Consider the following 23,041-nt stretch of genomic DNA (forward strand, 5'->3'; position numbering starts at 1 on the left):
TGCCATGGTGTAATCACCTGATGTGGTCCAGTGGAAGAAGAGCTTGTGGCATCACATTGGGGATCAGCACGCAGTCACTGGTGTCCACTTGAAATGCACTGATCACTGTGATTGAATTGATTACTTCACGATCCCATCGCCCAGCTGGCCTCCCACCTGCTGTGTGCACTGCTTATTAATGTAGATAAATCCTCATAAACCCCCAAAATGCTCTCTCTCCTTTCATTTTCACCACTTTTCACAGAGAGCACTCCTTTATTTGCACATGCACACCAAGACGGCAACTTCGAATCTGATTGTTCTGGGACTTTGAGGTTCCAAACAATTTGGCCTTATTGCAATTTGATATTTTTCTCACTGAGTGGCAAGCAATGCTTAATTTCAATGTGCATTGCTATTGCAGAGCCTTGACCTCGTTTCCTATTTGCTTGGTTACCTAACACAAGATATTTCTCAAGTCCCAAAACGTACTTGTTTAACCATGCATGCCAAGGACTCTTCATGAAAAGCTATCGACATTTATAGCTACCTTTTTATACAAGCAGTCCCTTTTTAAGAGTGAGTCGAGGCTTGTGGAAGAGCTTGTACATATAATCTCGTGCAGGACAAAGATATTTGGAGATATCAATGTGTACTTTTCCTGAATTGCAAGGACTTGAATAGATAATGGACAAATAAATCCAGTAGGTGGGAATTTAACCCGAGGTCACAACATCATGAGCTATGAGCTCAGATGGGATCAACAAACAAGCTACTCTTTTGTGCCAAATAATTTGATCATGATGTTGGTGCAATCAATACATTGGACCTTCTGATATGTGAAACATTTTAAATGAGTTTTCCAATGTTGCACCATGAATAAAATGGTGCAACACTTAAAATGGTGTGAGAAAGAGGCTTTCAACAACAACAGATAAGAAAAAGAGCAATCAGAGATTGCAAACCCTCGCCAGAACTTCTTTTGAGTCATGTATTTTTTTATAGATATTAGGGTAAATCCAATATGGCTGCCAAACCATGTGACCGATGACATCACAGGTGGATAACTTTTTGTTCCTCATGGATAGGCAATCATACCTGTAAAGTTTTGCCTCAATCTGTTCAGTTCAGGAGAATAAATTTTTTGAAGGGTTTTTGTTAAAAATAAATATGGCTACTGAACCACATGACCGATGACATCATCAAGTTTTTTTCTGTGTACCATTTTATCCCAAGATGACCCTCAAAAATTTTCATACTGATCGGATAAAGCGTTTGACGTATGTAATTATGACGTCATCACGAAGCCACCTATGACATCATCAAAAAAATCACACTTATTCTCCATGCGGAGTACTTTACATGTGCCATGTTTCAATTTTTTTTCAATGGAGCAGTTTCAGAAATACAGAAGTCCAAATTTTTCCCGTTTTTTCAACATGGCTGCCACACTACATTGTATATGACGTCATAATTATCATTAAAATATTCCACTTGAGTTGTCGCACCTATGGTGAAAATCTCTTGTTAATCGGATAAGTGGTCGCAGAGAGAAGAGCGATAATTAGCCTGGACGGAGGTACAGACAGATGGATGGACGGATGGACAACCCGAAAACATCATGCTTCCTGTGACTTCATCAACGGAGGCATAAAAAATTGGATTTTGTCTATAGGCCTTTATCATTCTCACAGCATCTTGGAATTGACACCCAAGTGCTACTGACTAAAATACTGTACGACTGAGAAGACCGATGCCACTAAAAAATCTCCCAAACTGCAGAAATGAAGACAGAATGGCCTGCACGCATGCAGAAGATCCTTTGTAGCTGAAAATACAGTCATCGTGTATCCATTGTCACGGTCCCTGTTTTCAAAAAGGAATTTTGTTGGGGATGTTCTCCAAGGCCTCAGAGTCTCAGTGAGATTCTTTACACAGGCGTTTGCACCGGGGGCACAGTTCAAGAAGTAGTAATTAATCTGCCAATCCTAGTTGGGCTCCGAGTTTGGAGAGCATAAATCCGTCGGAATTGTGAACTGTGGTTTGAGGGTTAACATTCGCAGTCTGTAAGCACTCATCTGTGTGCAGCCAAAAAGGTCGCTGTTTCCTAAGTTTAATGTTGCTGGAGGGTTATACGGTAAAGTAAAATATAATGTTATAAAGGACACAATATACTGGATATGTCAGAGTGAAGGGCTTAGATTAGACTAGAGGATGTGACCAGGAAGGAAAAACAATCTTTTGACCTGTTTCGGACTTTCCACAATGAAATTCCGAGATCGAATTGCTGAGACGCTGTCTTTCATACTATTTCTGGGACAAAATGTGAAACCTGAACAAGAGCATCCACATCGCACTTTTCACCTTCTGGGCACAATCTTTTAGCGTTGAGATGCTGATGTTAATCCCACACTCAGGCTATAGACGAGGATTAGGTGAAAATTATTTTTCATCATCCGGATTAGCCCAACAAATGAAATTTTAAGCCGCTTTCATATTGAAGTTGCTTTGGTTATCATTTATTTTTGTTTTTGTTTGACTGTTGTGATTTTGTCACTCTGTGGCATAGGTTAAGAGAGTCTGTGCTCTGCTTGAATAACCCCGATAATGTGAACAGGCATCCCTACCATGAAAGGATGAACCTGCAAACCCATGGGCTTCTGTGAAAACCTGAATGCTGAACTTGAACCAGCCAACCTTGTATTTCCTTTTGTTAACCAACTTGTTCCAACATATAACTGTATGGTCCTCATGTTGTCGTGACAGGATTTGTGATGTCATCCATTGTATAAATGAAGAATTTATGATAAAGTTTCATCCTTGGTTGAGAGTAACACAAATATAAACAGTATGTTTTTTTTCTTCATGTTCCATACTCTTTGCAGAGGTTCAACCTGCCAAAGCAGTTTTTATTTTTTTGACAACTGGGTGGGTTGGCATTACCTTGCCAGCATTGTTTGTCCATGCTCCATCCTTTTAAATGATGAGCATCAAGCAAGGATGCAGCATGTACCATTTTATTAGTTTTTTTTCCAAAAGTCTTTGGTATGACAAGGCTGGGTTTTGAACCATCGACCTCCTCGACTCAGAGAGGACACTCTAACAATTATGCCTGGGAGTCTGGTATAAACAGTATTATTTATATTGTTAGGTGGAAGTTTGTGTGGGGTGTGGCAGGGATCTAAAAAATAATTGGCTTCCAGACTTTGATTGTTGAACCAATTCAGTGACTCAATATGCAAACTTTTAAAATTTCAGTGTAATCGGATGAAAATTGACGATTTTATTCAACCCTGACCTTTGACCTTTGAATCTAAAAAAACCTAAAAACAATCGGCTTCTAGCTTTTAGTCAACCAATTCAGTGACTCAATATCCAAATTCTTCAAATTTCAGGTCGATTGGATGAAAATTGAGGATTTTATGACATTGACCTTTGACCTGTTAACCTTTTGATCAAATTATTAATTTGTCTTTTCCATATTCTCATAATAAAGCTTTGTTGCAAATTTGATGACAAAAGCCCAAATGATAATTAAAATTTCAGGTCAATTCGATGAAAATAGATGATTTTATCTGATGCTGACATTTTACCTTTTGACCAGATTATTAATTAATCTTTTCCATATTCTCATAATAAAGCTTTGTTTAAAATTTGATGACAAAAGCTCAAATGGGAAAAAAAAAAGTTACGGCTGAAGACAGACACGCCGACACACACACACACACACACACACACACACACACACACACACACACACACACACACACACACACACACACCAGACACGCCGACACACACACACACACACACACACACCAGACACGCCGACACACACACACATACACACACACACACACACACACACACACACACACACACACACACACACACACACACAGAAGCGAATGCAAAACCCTGTCTCTCGTTGAGCAGGGGACGGGCTAATGAAAATAATGAAAAACTAGGAAGCTAAAATTGGGGGATTTGGAGAACAAAATGCAGTGGGGCAGAATGAATAAAAACAATAATTTGGGGGGAACATGTGGGGGAAGTAATTAAAAATGAAATGGTAGGTTGGTTTGCAATGGTAAAGGAAGCTAGAACACAAAGGGTTTGAGATAAAAAGCATGCAGAACTGTGGTTGAAGCTTGCGAAGCTCACTTTGGGGTTTGCAAAGGTTAGAGCTGGTTTATTGTGGGTTGAGTCTGTACGAGCAGGGTAGGGAGGGGGGTCCAGGAATGCAGGGAAAAGATGAGGACTTTTACAGAAAGTAATGGCCTGAGTGACCATCACATCATTGTGGATGTCTGAAAGGACTATCTGTGAGACAAATAGGTTTGAGGGTTTAGAGGAGAAGCGAGAAGTACCCATGGTGTGCGGAATGGTGCTCATGGGTGCACGTTCTGACCAGGCAAGTGCCCTTCTGCTGCGCCCGAGACCGACAGGGTGCAACACGACGCCAGGTATCATGTATGTGCAAGCAGTCGAGCTTGAGCCGTGAGCCATGTCGCTGGACCTGCGACGTGTGGGGTGGTATGGGAGCTTACACAGTGTGAGAGTGAGGTTGGAATGCCGGTAAGCCAGCCCAGACCTACATTGGTGAGTGAGGTTACGTCCATTGATGTGTGTGGGCTGGTATCAGATGAGGTCGGGCCAGGAACCTGGGTGTTTGAGGCTGACCCTGTAGAAGTTGACTTGACACTAGGCATCATCAACCTGCCATGCACGGGGTATGTGCTAGCAGCCACAGGGCAGGGGAGAAGAAAAAGGAAATTAGGGATTAGAAAAGGACAGCCAATGTGGGCTTGTGTCAGAGTGAGCCCTGATTGGATTTTTATGAATGTTTTTGTGGTAATGTAGGTATTGTGAGTCAGGAACAGCTGGCCACTCATGACAATAGAGAAAGGTTGGAGGAACTGGATGCTCAAGGCCAGCAGCGGCTTTAGAAAGGAGCTAGCAAGACTGGAATCCCGATATACTATAGGAGGAGCGACAACTTGCAATTTGACGCCATTTTGGTTCCATCAAGCACGGCACACCAAACCTGTGCCAAAACATCAGAATTAGCATACAATCAGACAGGATTGATTTATCCTTAAACCACGAAGCAGAAACTGTGGTCAAATGAAGTGAAATGCACGAGTAAAGCTTCACACTGATGAGTGCTTAATTTGAGGTGTCCAGAGGTTGTGAGAAGAAGAAACACAGAGGTAGTAACAAAATGCAGAAATTTGAAAGAAGTGGAAGGGAAGTGAAAGAGAAAAATGGAAGGAGAGTTAAGAATTAGAATACAACAATTGTGAGTGAAAAAAGAGAAAGAGCTTAAAAAGATTGATTGATTGATTGATTGAGTGCTCTGCCAAAAGGAAGGTTCTTGGCTGTTTGGAAAGGGAAGTTTGCCATTAGCGGTTTTCTATTGTCTTCCCAGGACAAATTTGTAATTTCTCCAGGGTGCTGTCAATAGCTCACAAACTCTTCGCAAAGGACACCGTGGGATCTTTAACATCCACCAACTAATAGCAGCAGACAAGATGCCTGGCTTAGCATCCATTCAAGTGAGGGCACACAAATTTATGAATGATTCTGCTTTTGAACCATTGGGATGACAGTTTATAGTGACCCTTAACATGTCCTCAAAACATGCATGTCATATAATTCTTCACATCATGATCTGAAAACATGTATGTCATACAATCCTTCACATTATATTCTGAAAACATGAATGTCGTAATTTTTCACATCATGATCTGAAAACATGGATGTCATGTAGTCCTTCACATCATGAAGGCAAATGGATCCTGAATTATTTTGGAATTAACCATTTCATGAGCCATGACACATTGTTAACCAATGTTAACTCCAAGACTTAGACTAATTCAAACAAACAAACAACCAAACAAATAAATAAATAAATAAATATAGTTACATGACAGACACACAAGTGATGTATTTCCTTAAAAGCAATTTTGCCAGGATGTATATGATATGTCATTATCTATAGATGGCCGTGGGAGTGGTAATAAATGGTGGCAAGGTCGGCTGTGGAGTCTTGGAGAGGGGGCCCAGGACTTTTTATTGGTGCCGTTCCATGAGGCGGGACGGCCTGGAAAATGGTACGCCTACAGCCGCGGGCAGCCAATAGCAGGGACTCACCGTGCATGGGGGCAGTCCCAGACTTCACGAGGGTCATGGCCGTGCCTCACGCAGGAGTTGAGTTTTGCAAATGGTGATGTCAACATCTTGCTCTCTCTTTTCTCTCCTTAATCATCTCATCTCACCTCTTTCATCACCATTAACATAGGTCCTTCACTGTGTGAGCCACACTTCATCTGTGCAGCACCAACTCACTTGATTACACATCCAGCTCATGCAACTCACAAGCCCTCACCTGCCCCCATTGTTTATCATGTGCGAGTCTGGTAAATGGCACCATTATGGAGTTAGGCTTTATTTATTTCCTATTGCACATAAGTTTGGGTTTTTATGCTTTTTCTCCCCCATTTGTTGTCCTTGTGTACCACTTCTGTCCAGGTTCTGTTGTCTTGTCTATCCCTGTGTCGTATTTCACAATAATAAACCTTTTTTGTTATAATACAAGACGTTTTCCCACCTTTTGCGTCCCGCATGTTGCACCGCCAAGTTTGGTCTCGGGTTGGAGCAATTCCTGGTGTTTGTAAATGGTAAAAAACAAACAGTTAATTGAACAAGTGTGCAGATCATGATCCTTCATAAAACTCACACTGAGGTCATGTTTTTCACTGAGGTCACACTGAGGTTCACACTGAGGTGTTTCTGAGGTAATGTTCCAAAGAAGTCAATGTTTACATCAACGTTTGAATGGAAAAAGGTCTGCTGTATCGTCTGGAATTAGACTTATTTATATAATCATTTCATTGAAGTTGGACATGTTTTTAGTCATTGTTCTATTAAAATGACAGACTCAGTTAATGTTAATGATTTTGATAATAAAGAGGAGTGTAATGTTGAGCTCGGGCGCAGAGAGGATTTTTGGATCGGGACACGATGTGCGATTTATCCTTTGGGCCTTAATGACAGGGTACAAGGTACTGGGTCAGTGTCTCAAGGTAATGTTTTTGGTGCTGAGTATTGCTAATCCAATCAGAAGGAGACCCAGAGGTCATGGGCGTCGTTGTTGGTTTCGTACGGCTCCAAAAATGGAAATTTTGGGGATCATTGATAAACTTAAAGGTTTTTATGAGGGAAAGGTTTTTCATGATTTTTATGTTCTTCTGAGGTCATGTTCCAAACAAGTCTGAGCTGATAATCTCCGGGGTTTAGCAGGTTCATATGATGTGCTCGCTTTTGATCGAAGGTTTTTGCAGCAGGGTCACATTCAAATGGGTTACATTGTATTTTCATCTCAGTGACTTAGATTTGTAAGAATTTGTTCAGTGAAGGATGATTTTGTGGAACGTGCTGAGAAGGTATTTTCCATCATGTTAAACAGAGGATATTTGGTGATTGATCCGATCTTGTGAAAATGTATTTAGACTACATCGTCACCTTTTATTTAAGTTTGGTTGGTTTTCATGTCAAGTTCCTATTGCATTGCATTTGATGTAATAATAATGAATTAATTATTTTAGTGAGGTGAAGAAGTCTACTCCCAAAGTTGATAGGATCCACGAGTTCTTAATTTGTGATTTTTCCAGCAAGCAGGTGGATAAGCTTCGGCTTCATTCTATTTTTAGGGATACTAGTGTGGAGAGTTCATTACCAGATAAAGTCAGATAGTGAACCCCATTGAAGGTTTATTTAACTTTCACTAAGACCACAGGACAATCCTGATTCAATTATGGTAAATTTCTTAAAACTCTTAATGTGGATATAGTAAAGGACATTTTAGAAACTGATTGTGCATGTTCATCTTCCCCTTTTTTATATGGTCCTTGTGGACACCGTTTCTGGGGATTCCAATATAATAAGGAATAGTGAAATTAGGTCTCTGACGAAAATGTGAGCTAAATATAGGGAACCAGTAACTCACCCTTGGAGCTGCATTAGGCCTTCAGTTGTGGATTCTGTCTCTAATTTTGTTAACAAAATCTGCACCAAGTTTAGGTTATCTGTAAACAGATTTAATGCATGGTTTAACAGAGTTGTGAAAGTCGTGGATAATAGGATTAAGTTTTTTGGTAATCGGGGCTTGTTTTCACTGAGTCGGTCTAAACCAGTGTTGAACAAGACGAGTGTTCGTAAAGACATTTGGGGTCGCCATGATAGCTATGTGATAGTTCCAGCGGATAAGGCTCCTAATAATTTTGTTGTCGTTTGTAAAAAAAATTTATGTGGAGGTTTTATGAAGACAGTTAGCCATTGATATGGTTATTTTCATGAGTATCGGAAATAGCACATTTGTTCCTCGCCATAAGTCACAACAAGATATTATCTCTGAGCATCAGGAAGTTTTAATTAATAATTTCAGTATGAAATGTAGAGAGGTAAATCTTTGTATTCCATGGCTTTTCTGGATTCCTATGCTTCATAAGAACCCAGACAAGTATAGATGTATAGCAGGTGCCAGGTCGTGTTTTACCAAACAGTTATCAGTTATAGTTAACTCAGGCTTAAAAGTTGTTTCGCAATTGAGAATAATTCTGGTATCAACACTTTCTGTAGCATGAATTCTTCTTTGGAGTTCTTCGATAGAATGAGATGCCTCAATATCAAGTCAGTTGAAGTTTTTGATTTTACAACTTTGTATACAAATTTGGATTTCGTTCTCGTGAGAGATTCACTCTTTCACGTAATTGACAAGGTTTTTATAACTCTTTTAATAATTTTTTGTGTCAGGTTTGATAGAGCATTCTTTTCTCAAAAGAAATATTCAAGTTTTCATTGTTTTGATCAGCAGAAGTTTGAGGATGCTGTTAATCTTATTTTATTTTATACTTTTGTGGGATAATGTTTCAACAGGTTAAGGGTATTCCCATGGGTGGGAATTGCAGCCCCCTACTCGTGGACATTTTTCTTATTTTCTGTGAATTTTCATTCATGCAGAAACTGATGAAGGAGAAAAAAATTATGATTAGCTCGAATATTATCTCATACATCTCGTTATATAGATGATATTTGTGTGGTTAACTATAATTTTTTTGATAGGCAGCTTCACATGATTTATCCAGATAGCCTGATTGTAAACAGGAGTGGTGATGATTGTGCAGTTGCTGCATATATGGATGTGTTGCTTTGAGTTGGACAGAATGGTTTTAGTACAAGTGTATATCATAAAGTTGATGATTTCAGTTTCCCTTTAGTCTTGTACACTTTTCCAGGTTGCAATGTACCAATTAAAATGGGTTACATTGTCTTTTCATCTCAGCTACTTAGATTTGTAAGAATTTGTTCAGTCAAGGATGATTTTGTGAAACATTGTTAAAAAGGTTTTTCCCATCATGTTAAACAAGATATTTGGTGATTGTTTTATCAGGTCTTGTGAGAATGTCTATCGACTCCATCGTCACCTTTTATTTAAGTTTGGTTTGTTTTCATGGAAACAAGTTCTTATTGCATTGCATTTGATATAATAATAATGAATTAATTATTTTAGTGAGGTAAATTATTTAATTATTACTGTTTGTTAAACATACACATGTTTATAGATGTATTAAATAAAGGAGGTATTTAGATAAAAATAAATATTATTGATAAAATACATGATAAATAAGCATTAAAATAATTTATTGGTGGTTGCTGAGATACGCAGTGCAGCATGTTAAAATCGGTCGATAATGACAGTTTGAATATTTGAATGACAGTTTGTGTCCATGGCTAGATGGAGGTGGTGAGTGAGGTTACGTCCAGTAATGGATGTGTCTGCAAGGTAAAGTGTTTATCACTTAATTTATTATCATTTTAAGTGATGTATGATTAAAGCTATTCATATGTAGTAATACTTTAAATAACAGTCATAATTAAATTTGTACAAGGATATTGCATTGCGGTGTTGACTGACTGGACACAATTTTGGGTTGTCGGTCCATTGATGTTGAGTAATCTAATGATGTACACCTGTGACTGGGGTTGTGGATCCACTGTTTGGAAAGGTTCTAGGCTGAAAGATCGAAAGCTCGATGAAAAATGGTGCCCAGCTGATGATCCGGGCAGTTGGAAAATCAGTCAATTGCTTATAAGTTAAGGTTATAACTTCAAATAAAATAACTTTTGTAAGTACTTACCAGTCCATAGTCTTTCCTTGTTTGTTTTTTTGGGGGGTTTGTGTGTGTGTGTGTGTGTGTGTGTGTGTGTGTGTGTGTGTGTGTGTGTGTGTGTGTGTGTGTGTGTGTGTGTGTGTGTGTGTGTGTGTGTGTGTGTGTGTGTGTGTAATATATATATATATATATATATTTATATATATATATTCTTACAGATTTCAGAATCCGATCTGACGAATGCATACAAACATCCTGGTCCTCAGATAGTTATTTCCCTAAATGCATGTCCAGGATAGACCTATCCCCATGTTTGGTGGGATGTTAAATGTGATGCGTTGAGAGGGGTAAAAAAAATAGATTCCCTCTCTTATTGAGAGCTCCTTTTTCTCTTTATGAGAGATAGCCTTTAGCCCAACGGAGGCTCGACGCCTGCCTTTTTACATCGACGTTGACACCCGCTTCTTTCACCAACGCTGACACCCGCCTTTTCCATCGATGTTGACATCCACTTCTTTCACCGATGGTGACACCCGCCTTTTTCCAGAGACGTTTGACACCCCGTTCAGCAGCTCTATGGGCACTAACTGGCTCTTTTTCATATCGGGCTGAACATTGAGGTGATAATTGTTGTTGATGTTTTATGAGCGCTTCACGTTTTCGCTCGGTAATTCGGACAAATGGCTGTTTTCTGCTGTTCATCCAGCACCACAAGCATGGTGACGTAGGCCAGGAATGGTCATGGGATGGGCGGGTTATCACAGGCAACGATTAGCAAATGGGGTGGGGTGGATTTGGCTGGAGTCTGCACCTGCCCAGACTGACCGCCTATAAAAAGAGGAAGAGAGGTCCTTTCTTGACTAGTCAGGTGGCTACGGCTTTGAGAGTCAGTTTGGCGTCAGTAAGTCGGCGTCAATCAGACGGCTTTTCCAGTCATTCGACAACCAGTCAGTCGGCGTCAGTCAGATGGCTTTAGGAGTCAGTTGGACCATTCAGGCAGCAACGGCTTTGAGAGTCAGTTGGCGTCAGTGAGTCGGCATCAGTCAGACGGCTTTTCCAGTCAGTTGACCACCAGTCAGTTGGCGATAGCTGGTTGCGGTTCTGACAGCTTTGAGAGTATTTCAGTCAGTTCCAGTCAGTCAGTCGGCAACAGTCAGTCAGCGACAGTGAGTTGGTGTCAGCCTCAGCACCTTACAACTTCTCACAGTACCTCACAGCAGCTCGCAGAGCCTCACAGTGCATCATAGTTCCTCATAGCGCCTCATTTCCTCACAGCACCTCATAGTGCCTCACAGCCCCTCAGCACTTCACAGTCGCACAGCTTCTAACAGCTGTCTGCCAGTTGTGGCTCCTGGTGGTGGGTGATGCTCGGACCTTTAATGCTTGTTCTGCTCGAGACTTGCTCTTGGCGTACCTGTTTCTTGGCGTCCCTGGTTCCTGGGGGTGATGACGTGACGTTGATTGGCGTTCAAGCCTGTTCGCAAGTGGGTGTATGGCAAGGCTGGGCACTGGCAACAGACAAGACAGGCTCACACATTTCAGGACGTTTTTATTTGACGTACGACGACTTCTATGTGGTGAGCGAGACTGAATTTCTCTTCCCCCCTGAATGATCTGCTGGGTACCCTTGTCTCGTGTTTAATTGTTAAGTAAGGCATAGTGATAAGCATCTGCTCTTTGTCCCTTTTTTTCTCAGTGCCTGATTGATGAATTATTTATTTGCTTACGATTATTTTGATTCATTTTATATATTTATTTTCTTTTTAATAAATTGCTTTGTTGATGTTCCAACCTGTCCGTGCTTGTCCTTTCCTTTCATTGATCCAGCTTATGTGTGTGTGTGTGTGTGTGTGTGTGTGTGTGTGTGTGTTTGTGTGTGTGTGTGTGTGTGTGTGTGTTTGTGGTGTGTGTGTGTGTGGTGTGTGTGTGTGTGTGTGTTTGTGGTGTGTGTGTGTGTTTGTGGTGTGTGTGTGTGTGTGTGTGTGTGTGTGTGTGTGTGTGTGTGTGTGTGTGTGTGTGTGTGTGGTGTTTATATATGTGTGCGTGCGTGCGTGGGTGCGTTCGCGTGCGTGTGTGTATTGTTATGTTTGGCTTTCTTCTTGGGACTACGGTGCAGTAATTGGTCTTTATTTTGATTTAGTAAGCTCGGCGATCTTCAGGGATAGCAAAAGCACCTGGCACGATGAGTGACGTTAGTCAGACCCCTCGCGACAATATTCAATTACAAAAAGAAATAATTTGCATTTGTGTTGCATTAACACAGAGTGGAATTAGTGGGTGTGAAGCAGATTACTTTAAAATGAATAAAGATGAATGAATAAACAGAACATCCAATTTATTTGTTCCAGGATTTTAACCACACTGCCTCAATCTTCCCCTACATCCCTACTGACGCTTACGAAATGGAATCGGCCCGGAGATGCTGCAATTCCCGCGGAGTATCCTCTCAAAGTGGCTTGTTCTGACCGTACGAAAGAACTGCAGATGCGACACCAATCCAAGGTCGGGCCTTCACCGGCAGTGGCTGAAGAACAAGGAAATGTGTATCAAAGTAAGTCTCACAAAGACGTCCCAGGATAAAAGACCATGGAGGGATATGCAATGTACATGCCAAGCCTTTGTGAAAGAGCCACTCGGATCTGGCATTGTGTTGGATTAAACAATCGTCGAGCTTGACCCACCTTCCCACTCTCAGCCCCATCCCTTCCCCACCAATGACTAATTTTCCCCAAAGTCCATAATATTACCGCCAGCTAGATTGCCCTGTGAAGACAACCGCGGTTAGCTCTGCAGACGTGCCTCTCCAGGGAGAGAGCTGGATAAAATGGTCTTGTTGATGACGCTTATCACAGCCATGGCCCATAGGAAGCTGGAACTTGTTCTCGCCTTGTGGCTGGATTTATCACTTCACCATTTATCAAGAGTAATTAACAAAATAAATTGTGAGGCTTTTCAACTTCCCTGCTTAATTTCAGTCTTAAACCATTTCCAGTGCTCTGTTATCTGTTTGTAAAAGGGTTTGGTGGTTGAGATGTCTTTTTTTTCACAACTTCCATTCCAAAGGGCTAAAGAAGGGAAGGAGGTTGCGCCGCTTGCCACGTAAAATTGCCAACGCAGGCTTTCTGCTGCAGTAGACTCACAATTTTGTACACTTTCCTTCCTTCAAAATGGCACGTATGAGATAATGATGATAATTTTGCTGCTTTCTCGCCTCTTCGAATGGTGACAGTGACCCCGCTGAGATCTGTTGACTCTTCTCGCTGAACGCCCATCAGTGTGAGGTCAGGAAGGACCGCACAGGAGTCAGGAAGGTGCCCAACCATTTACAGGAGAGCAAATGGTAGTGGTGAATTTCACCACCAACATCGGATTAAAAGATGAACCTTTACCAAATCGTTAATTATATACCCATACGACACACCGACAATTTTAAACATTACAGTAATGATCCAGTGTTTAAACTGATGACAAATTCACATTGCAACTATCTTGCTTCCTGGCATCTGCAAGTGTTCCTCATTGTCAGTTGCTTGAGCTGAGCTCGTAAGCTGCTGTACCTTCATTAAAAAAAGCTTTACCATACTCCACCCAACTAGTTATGCCTTAAAAATTAAATTCTTATCAATGAGTTAAGCACAATATAACTCCAATCAAGCCAGGTTTAGGGGTACTAGTCTTCATGTTATAAAACACAATCGGTGTTGGCCTGACTGTGTCCCTAATTATTGCTTCGATCACCTCCAATTCTTTTGTAATTATACTCACTGGCCTATAATTTGCTTCCGCTTCCCTGAATACTTTATATATTTGAACTACGTTTGTTATTCTCCAACCCACCGGAATACATGTAGCATTGTAGCTCATTCCCTTCGACTTTGAGCTGCAAAGCACGTCTGATAAGCGTGGCCTATTAAGCGTGGCCTCTTTTTCTACCTGATTCAGGACTCTTGAAGCACGTTCACACTGCCCATTCCCATCAGAACTAACCAAATGAGACAGGTGACTCCATGGAACAAAAACTTGCTGGCTGGTTTCAGAGGGCAAAGCCATCGGACAGTTTTTGAATTAGGGGTCTCTTGTTCAAGATCCAGTCTGACATGTCTTCTTCTTCTGAGGACACACTGGCAGTTTCTGATATCGATATATATATGTGTATATATATATATATATATATATATATATATATATATATATATATATATATATATATATATATATATTGTTGAGGATCCGGGGTGGCGGGATTCTCACCCGAATCTTGGCGCCACCCTCACCACCGCCGTCTCCGGGGTGTATAACGCCGGCTGGCTCGGCACAGGCCTCGGGTCACGCGTCTTCAATCACGATACCAATGTAATCCTGGACCTTACCAGTTGGGGAAATAGAACCCTGGTTACAGACTGGTTTTGTCAGATGCCGAGCATTTTCTGCCAGTCTGTAACCATTTTGGTTTTATATGCCAATCGAACTGATCGTTCCTCGACATGACACGAATTAATCCATAGCGGCAACTTCATCCGAATCAACCAGATTTATTGGGAAACATCAGGGAACATAACACAAGCAAAATATTCACGATAATGTTTTAATGAATCTATAACCCGTTCATAACTAGGGAACTACGGATGACAGGTTTTGAGGGGGTCCCTACCGAGATATGCCTTAAACAACATGCAGACAAAACAGAGTACTTGGTGATGTTTCATCGACGAGAGGAAAGTGTCAAAAGCACGAATGTCACTCGTAACAAGTGGATGTTCATGGATTCGAGCCCCCAAGCTCGAACATGCCACGTGGCAAGATGGCGGTGCCGTACTCTTTCTTCTCAAGGCACCACGTGCGCGGTCTCCAAGCGCTCTGACCCCACATAAGGTCGACGGCACCAGACCGTTCGATCGACGATGGGTCCCAGCTGGTTTCTCTGAAGGTCCACTTCCAGGTTCTTTTTTGGGGGGGGGTGGGTCTGGCCTGTTTTTTCTCCAGGCCTGGCCTGTTCACCAGACAAGGCCAAATCGAGGTGTTTGGGCTCCAGCAGGCGGATCGGCAGGCGGATCGACAAATGTGTCGAGGACCTTCTCATGAAAGTCGCTCGCCCACTCGACGTGCAGGCAGCCTCTAGTCGTTTCTCCTGCCTCCTTCACGAAGCAGATCGCAGACAGACACAGCTGTCCCCAACACAGCAGATCACGACTCCACACTCGTCGTTTCTCTGTTGCCTTCCCTGCCTTTCTTTCGGCTCGTTCCTCATGAAAAACAGACACAGCTGTCCCGTGTACAGCCCATTGGCGCCACCTTGGCGCTCACAATTTCACCACAGTTTCTTTTTCGTTTGCTCCCTTGCGAGCCACTTGCTCCTCCCCTTTACGAAGCCGACAAAACTCCTCCCCTTCATTTTACTTCCTCTTTTTGGCCACTCCCTCTCAGCCAACTGGGCGGGGCCTCATCCAGAGAGGGGAAGGAAGGAAGAAGAAGCCCTTGGTACACCACCACTATACGAACAATAACCATGCATCCTACACCTCCCGACACACATGTAACGTCCATTTACCGAACAGCCGAGCTAAACTTGCATTTAATGGGGGATCTGAGCAAATCCTATATTTAGTAGCCTACAAAGGGCCATTTCCAGAACACTATATGAGGTGTGTTCAAAAAGTATCCAACCTTAATTTTTTGTGCGTGAATCTTTGTGCAATCGACCCTACCCCACGTCGTCTATCAATTGGCGATGATCGGTCCCGTCAGATAGGGGACCCGTCAGTTCCGGAGTTATCCGGGGTGACGACCTTTACATTCCGGGCAATCGGTCGAGCCGACTCCACTGCTCCTTCTGGTGGTCGTGCTCAGGGTCGACCCCCACCCCCGTAACAATATGTATATATATATATATATATATATATATATATATATATATATATATATATATATATATATATATATATATATATATATAAATATATATATATATATATATATATATATATATATATATATATATATATATATATATATACACACGAGGTGTGTTCAAAAAGTATCCAACCTTAATTTTTCGTGAGTAAACAAATGAAGCTAGGGAGGCGTGGTTTGGTACACATATGAAGGCGATCCTAATTCGTATGCGTGAATATTTTCCCACCTGCAGAAGCTGTCAGTCGCCGACAGACCGCCGATGAGTGAGGAAGTGTAAGTGAGCGCCGTCGGATTTTCGTTTTTGACAAAAGGACGGATCACTGTGGTCTCATCGCCAGTGATCACTGTGTTGAAGAAGTTGGGATCGCTGTTCACAGTCTCCAGCATGTCCTGTGCGATCTCCAAATGGAGTTGCTTCTGCTCGATCGTTAGCAGCTTTGGCATGAACTTCGCTGAGATTCTCCTTAAGCCCAAATCCCCAGTCACAATGGAATGAACAGATCCAATGCTGACACCCGCCTCGTCTGCAAGTTCTCTGATCGTGATTCGACGATCCTGCATCAGCAGGGTCCTCACTTGGTCAATGACGATCTCATTTCGGGATGTTGAGGGCCTACCAGAACGTGCTTCACTTTCCACTGATGTGCGACCATCTTTGAAGCAGTTGAACCACTCTTTTATCTGTGTGGTGCCCATTGCTTCGTTCCCAAAGGCCTGTTGAATCTTGCGGATCGTTTCCACTTGGGAATCGTCAAGCTTTACACAAAATTTGATGCAGTAGCATTGTTTAAGGTTTCCGTCATTTTGTCAAAAACGAAAATCCGACGGCGCTCAATTACACTTCCTCACTCATTGGCGGTCTGTCGGCGACTGACAGCTTCTGCAGGCGGGAAAATATTCACGCATACAAATTAGGATCGCCTACATACGTGCACCAAACCACGCCTCCCTAGCTTCATTTGTTTACCCACGGAAAATTAAGGTTGGATACTTTTTGAACACACCTCGTGTATATATATATATATATATATATATATATATATATATATATATATATATATATATATATATATATATATATATATATATACATATTGTTACGGGGGTGGGGGTCGACCCAAAGCACGACCACCAGAAGGAGCAGTGGAGTCGGCTCGACCGATTGCCCAGAATATAAAGGTCGTCACCCCGGATAACTCCGGAACTGACGGGTCCCCTATCTGACGGGACCGATCGTCGCCAATTGATAGACGACGTGGGGTAGGGTCGATTGCCAATTTTTCAATTTACCTAAGTACCCACGTGGTCCGACTACCAGGGAAGTTCACCCTCGGCGGAACTCGTACGGACACGAGCCGCTTAAGCGCGCTCGTTCCGTGTGTGATTCTGAGCGGTTTAATCGCCGAGAACCGCCAGTCCGAATATGCCATTACTCCGGCAATGGATGCTAATCCCTCACACGCGTCATGTCGAGACAATACAGGAAACACAAAACGAGCTGATACATTTAACAATTGGGGTTTATTTATACAGTAATAATTTATTTATACAGTAATAATGAGGGAACCAGGGAACACAAAAGAGCAGAACTATACCGAATATACGAAATGCAATGCAATATGTACAGCACACAAAGCACTTAACAGTTCTCTACTTGTTACACAGGCACACACACACACACACACACACACACACACACACACACACACACACACACACACACACACACACACACACACACACACACACACACAATAAATGGTGGCTGATGCCTTTAATATGGACTTCAGCTCGGAGGGACTGATGAGCTGAAGCCCAGGGTCTGCCTCGGACCTTTCCACCTCGTGTGGTCTTCAAGCTGTTCGGACCGGGAACCAGCGTGGGTGAGCTGGATCCAATCACTGCGACCTGTGATCCACGATCCTTTCCGAGCTCTGGCAGATCCCCTCGCACTCCAGACCACGTGCTGGTGAGACGAGGCACCTCCTTCCCGACCCGATGCGTCGATTCCCCGAAGAACCACTGACCAAGATGAGGCCAAGGAGTCGCACCAAGCCGAGAACCAAGCAGAGACCATGAGGCAGCTACATGAACCAAGAAGAGCCAGCCGAACCAGGCCATGAAGCAGAGCAAGAACAACCACACGAGTCGACTGTACGACTCGACCACCAACGACCACCCGACTCCAACAACCCCCCGACAAGAACCCAGAACCAACTCGAGCCAAGCAGAGGGTCCCTTTCTTATTCCTCTTCCCCCGTCTCACGACTCATGCACCCTTGTGCGCCGCCCCCCCCCCCGCAACCGTGGGTGGGGGCTGTTTACCTTGCTGAATCTCGGGACGACACGTCCCAACCCCCGTCATTCCCGTTTACGCTGCTGAGTCAGCTGTTGAATCACGGGACGCTGTTGAATGTTGAAACACGGGAAAGGAGGGTTCTTGTTTGTTGTTCTGTCCTAACTATTAAAATAAATCACAGCACATTTACACAGATTTACCCATTAAACAATGGAAGGCGAGCTATTTATGGAACACGTACTTACGAGATAACTGAGCTGAAAGAAACCTGCATGTTGTGTGTGATCGATTTCCAATTTGTAACAATATGTATGTGTGTATATATATATATATATATATATATATATATATATATATATATATATATATATGTACATATATATACATATACATATATATATATATATATATATATATATATGTACATATATATACATATACATATATATATATATATATATATATATATATATATATATATATATGTATATTGTTACGGCTATGGAAATTCGCATTCACCATTAAGGGCCCTCGGGTGAGATATCTCCATAGGTACACGTGTAGTCAGCCCAAACCCGTTGTATAGAGGGATTTTATGTGATCCTTCCGGGCTGCGACACTTTGAGTTAGCCATTTTTCTGTTCTATCTTTTATTTCAAACAAACAGCATCTCAACAACCACGCCATCCCCACCACAGCGCCAACCACACTACAACGATGCCACCTCCACCACCTGTAATACGCTACCACATCATCGCTTCTACAACCATTCGCAAACACCACCACCTTCGCCTTTACCTTCACAACTTCATCCCACATCATCGCTTCTACGGCCATTCCCAAACACCACCAGTCAACACCAAACGTCGTGTTCCCGGAGCCGTTCGGCCATGGAAGCCGTTCGGTCGATTCGCGGATCAGGAATGCTTCACGCCCACTTCTCCTCCGTCCAATGAGCAAGCGCGAGGCAGCTTGGCCCCACCTCCAGGCGCGTGTAGGCGAATTCCGTCTTGGTCCGTCTATGCAAATTTTAGGATCAGGGGAGGTTCACGCCCATTTTTGCCTGATCAATGGCTGACCGGGGGGGGGGGGGTGGTGTGGCCCCGCCTCCAATCACGTCCTGATCCAGGAATTTGAATATCGGCGCCTCCTGAGAGCTATAAAATGATGAGCGCAAGGCGACTCGCGAGGAGAGTGTGGAACTAGGAGAGTGTGGAACAAGGAGAGTGTGGAACTGGGGAGTTGGTTGTGAGAGAAGCGTGAAGCGTGGAGCGTTGAGCATTGGGGAGCGGAGTTGAGAGTTGCGCTGGAAGAAGGGGAGTGCGCGTGGTGGAGCTGCAGGCGGCGGGTCGACGCAAGGGAGCTCGGGTCCGAGGCAAGGAGGACGGTGGTCGGCGACGAGGTTTCGGTGTGGGGGATCGCTTGTCTCGCCGCGGGACCCAAGCCAGCCAGCCACTCCCCTCCCCCAGGGAATCAACAATTTCCCCTTCCCCCACGCTGAGATAGTGGAAAGGGGGCCCCGTTCCTCCCCCACCCCAAACGTGGTGCCAACGAGCACGCCAGGGGCACGGAGTCGGGGCACAGCGGCGCGGACATTTTGCGGCTTGCCCGCCAACGCGTCACAAGGACGCGGGTAAGACCTCCCCGGTCTCGCGGAACAGGCCGCTCCTCAAGGTCCCGCGCACATTTGGCCTACAGGCCTGTCTGCCTCCTTGTATGTGAGGGTGGCTTCCTTCTTTTTCCTTTGTATAAATGTGTGTTGGCGCCGTCTGTGAAGTAAAACTGTGTAAGTGTTGCCGTATGTACGCATTAGGTCGGTGTCAACTGTTTTCTTCTTGTCTTTGCTTTTTGTGTATTCTGTATGGCTGTATATATGTGCTTTCCGTGTGTCGCGTAATAAAATGCTTGCTTGTTGAACTGTGCCCGTTTCACTTCGTCTTTTCTCGATTTGAATCTCAATCTTGCATCACTTAAGGGGTTCATAGTGGATGCAAGATCCCGGTAATTAATCGGAACCGTCAAGGCCGACGATAACACCACTCGGTTATCACTGTAGCACGGAACGGACCGCTTAAGCGGTTCGTGTCCGGAGTCGGCCAGTGGCGTGGTACGATCGCCCGGTCGACCATTCACGCAGGTACTTAGGGAGATCGAATTTGGCGAGCAACCCTACCCTACGCGGGTGGCCGATTGGCACGATTGTGGTGAGGTCGAAAGGCCCACCCGTGATTAGCTCCCGGTGTTGTTCCGAGAGGGTCACGACAGAATTGTCCGTCCGGTGGGCGACGTGCCGCGATTCGAGTTGTATGGCCGTTCGCATGCCAGCGGGCGTGAATTTGCAACAACATACATGTATATATGTATATGTATATATGTATATATGTATATATATATATATATATATGTATATATACATATTTATGTATATTAGCCTGATGTTGGTGCAATGATTCGGGCAGTGGCTTGGGATCCAAAAGGTCCTGAGTTCAAGCCCTGTTGGACCACTGAATTTATACACCAGGGGGTTGACTCAGCCTGTCATCCAACCGAGGTCGGCAAAATGAGTACCAGTGTACTGCTCCCGGTATATACCCCGGTTTGTATAGGTGTACTATATCCCTGTGTGTCATAAGACGCGACCTAGGTTGCGTCAGGAAGGGCATCCGGCATAAAAACTAAGCCAAATCACGATGCGGATCATACGGATGATCCGCTGTGGCGACCCCTAACGGGAGCAGCCAAAAGAAGAAGATATATATATATATATATATATATATATATATATATATATATATATATATATATATATATATATATTGTGACGTCCACGGGACTTGAACAGTCCAGCCAACGTAGAATGAGCTGAAACGATGGAGGCGGTTTATTTTTTTATAACCCAAAGATGGCGGTTTTAATCGCTCTACCGCAAACGGGACGAGGAAGGTGGCACGAGTTGCTTTTCACTGAGTTAATAACGTTTATTTCTCCAACCAGAAATAATAAGACTCGGCAAGAGGAGGGATCCGGGGCGATTCGACGGGATGGTGGTGTGGGTTCGGGCGTGGGGAAAACACAAACGATTCCAATGGATATACAAATCTCAAACCCTCTAAGGCGACAGGTACACACACACACACACACACACACACACACACACACACACACACACACACACACACACACACACACACACACACACACACACACACAAAACGTAGCTGGTCCTGGTGGTCAGGCTGGCCCGTGGTGTAGACGCAAGAGTCCCTGGATTGGCGTCGGACGAGCTGGCGTTGCGCTCGTCAGGGGCAGGAGACACCGTGGTGCTGTCGACCTCCTGGTGTCGGCGCAAGTCCGCCCACAGCCGCCAGGGAACCAGTTCTGGCGCCAAGTTGCGAGCAGGAGAGGGAGGCAGGTCCGCCCGCCGTTCGACCCCGTACTCCGAGCCAGCAGAACCCCAGAGCCAACCGAGGTGAGGCACGAGGCACAGCAAGGCCACGAGACACGATGAATCCAGGATCGAATCAGCGCAACAAAACAGCACGCTCCCAGCACAACAGCCTCCACCAAAACGGTTTTTCTTTATCGATCTTCTTCCTCCCACACCTTTTCCCCGAACAGAACCTTTTTATCCTCGAGTCCTCGTCACTTCCAATCGAGCCGTTTTACTGGCCCTCCACCGTCGCCTTCCGCCAATCGTGATCACGGGGCGGAGCCATCCGCAGCACTGTTCTGTGACGTCACGGCAAACCTCCAGGGAATACTAACAGGGTTTACGCAGACACACTTACCCTATCCCGTCTCCCTATCTAATTATGTGACAATTATCATTTCCCCCTTGAAGAAATGGACATTTACTAGACAACTTATCACCACTGAATTGCGACTTATTACATCGAGATCCTGGTAAACTCGAACAGCATGGCATACCTAATTAAACATCCTAATTACCCTTTCAATGCATACCCCCCCTCAGACGTAACACTGCCCCCTCCTCTGGTACCGCAGCTCCTGCAAGGTATATCACAGGCGCTACCGTACCAGCCTTAACACTTACTGACTCACACCTATTTAACCTAACGAAATAAAGTAGGAGGGGCAATGGGCAGCGAGCCGCAGCTAACTTACCTATCCTGCTTAATGTACTACCCCTTATGGCCTTCGCCTAAACAATCATTCATTTTTTTATTTTTTTTATTTTATCACATAAGAGCACTGAGCAAAGTTGCACTCCATCCTCTGGATCATCGCTCTTGCCCAACACTCTTCCAATGATCTGGGGAGGGGAAACAAAAGGTTCCACAAAAACACAACACTTATACTTTACATTCCTACTCTAAGCCTTAACGACACTATTCATGGAATATTTACACTTGACCGTGTCCCCCAGTGGATGCTAATAGACCCAGCGTTACCTGGGGAGCCAATTTTCAAATTTGCTCGCCCCAAAATTATGCGGACATCATGCCCTTGCTGCACATGTCAAGTTGTGCGGGATCGAGTGGGACTCACACATCTTCACAACACTCACACCATGGTCATCATCACATTTCTAGGTCATGGTCCCCATTTTAATGATGCAGGCTGAATCCCGTCATGGCCGTGGGGTGGGTTACCACAAGATAATGGGGGCAGCTCAGGTGCAACCATGCCCACAGGTAAGCTTTAGTCCAACCCG

At 43.8% G+C, this 23,041-nt stretch overlaps 1 protein-coding gene across 2 annotated transcripts in view; it reads left to right on the forward strand.

The window, feature by feature from the left end:
- Nucleotides 1-23,041, forward strand: part of LOC147028907 (cytochrome c oxidase subunit FA4-like) — a 164,688-nt gene that overhangs the window by 42,016 nt on the left and 99,631 nt on the right. Inside the window, exon 2 of one of the 2 annotated variants that reach the window (XM_085879739.1) lies at nucleotides 12,503-12,705. The exons of the other annotated variant lie outside the window; for it this stretch is intronic. Within the exon in view, the coding sequence (XP_085735865.1) occupies nucleotides 12,574-12,705 (132 nt within the window). The 5' untranslated portion in view covers nucleotides 12,503-12,573. The remainder of the gene's footprint in view (nucleotides 1-12,502; nucleotides 12,706-23,041) is intronic. 2 annotated transcript variants of the gene reach the window in all.

The sequence above is a fragment of the Eptatretus burgeri genome, chromosome 4 (genome assembly GCF_056783735.1).
Source record: "Eptatretus burgeri isolate ZD-2024b chromosome 4, Ebu_testis_v1, whole genome shotgun sequence".
NCBI lineage: Eukaryota > Metazoa > Chordata > Myxini > Myxiniformes > Myxinidae > Eptatretus > Eptatretus burgeri.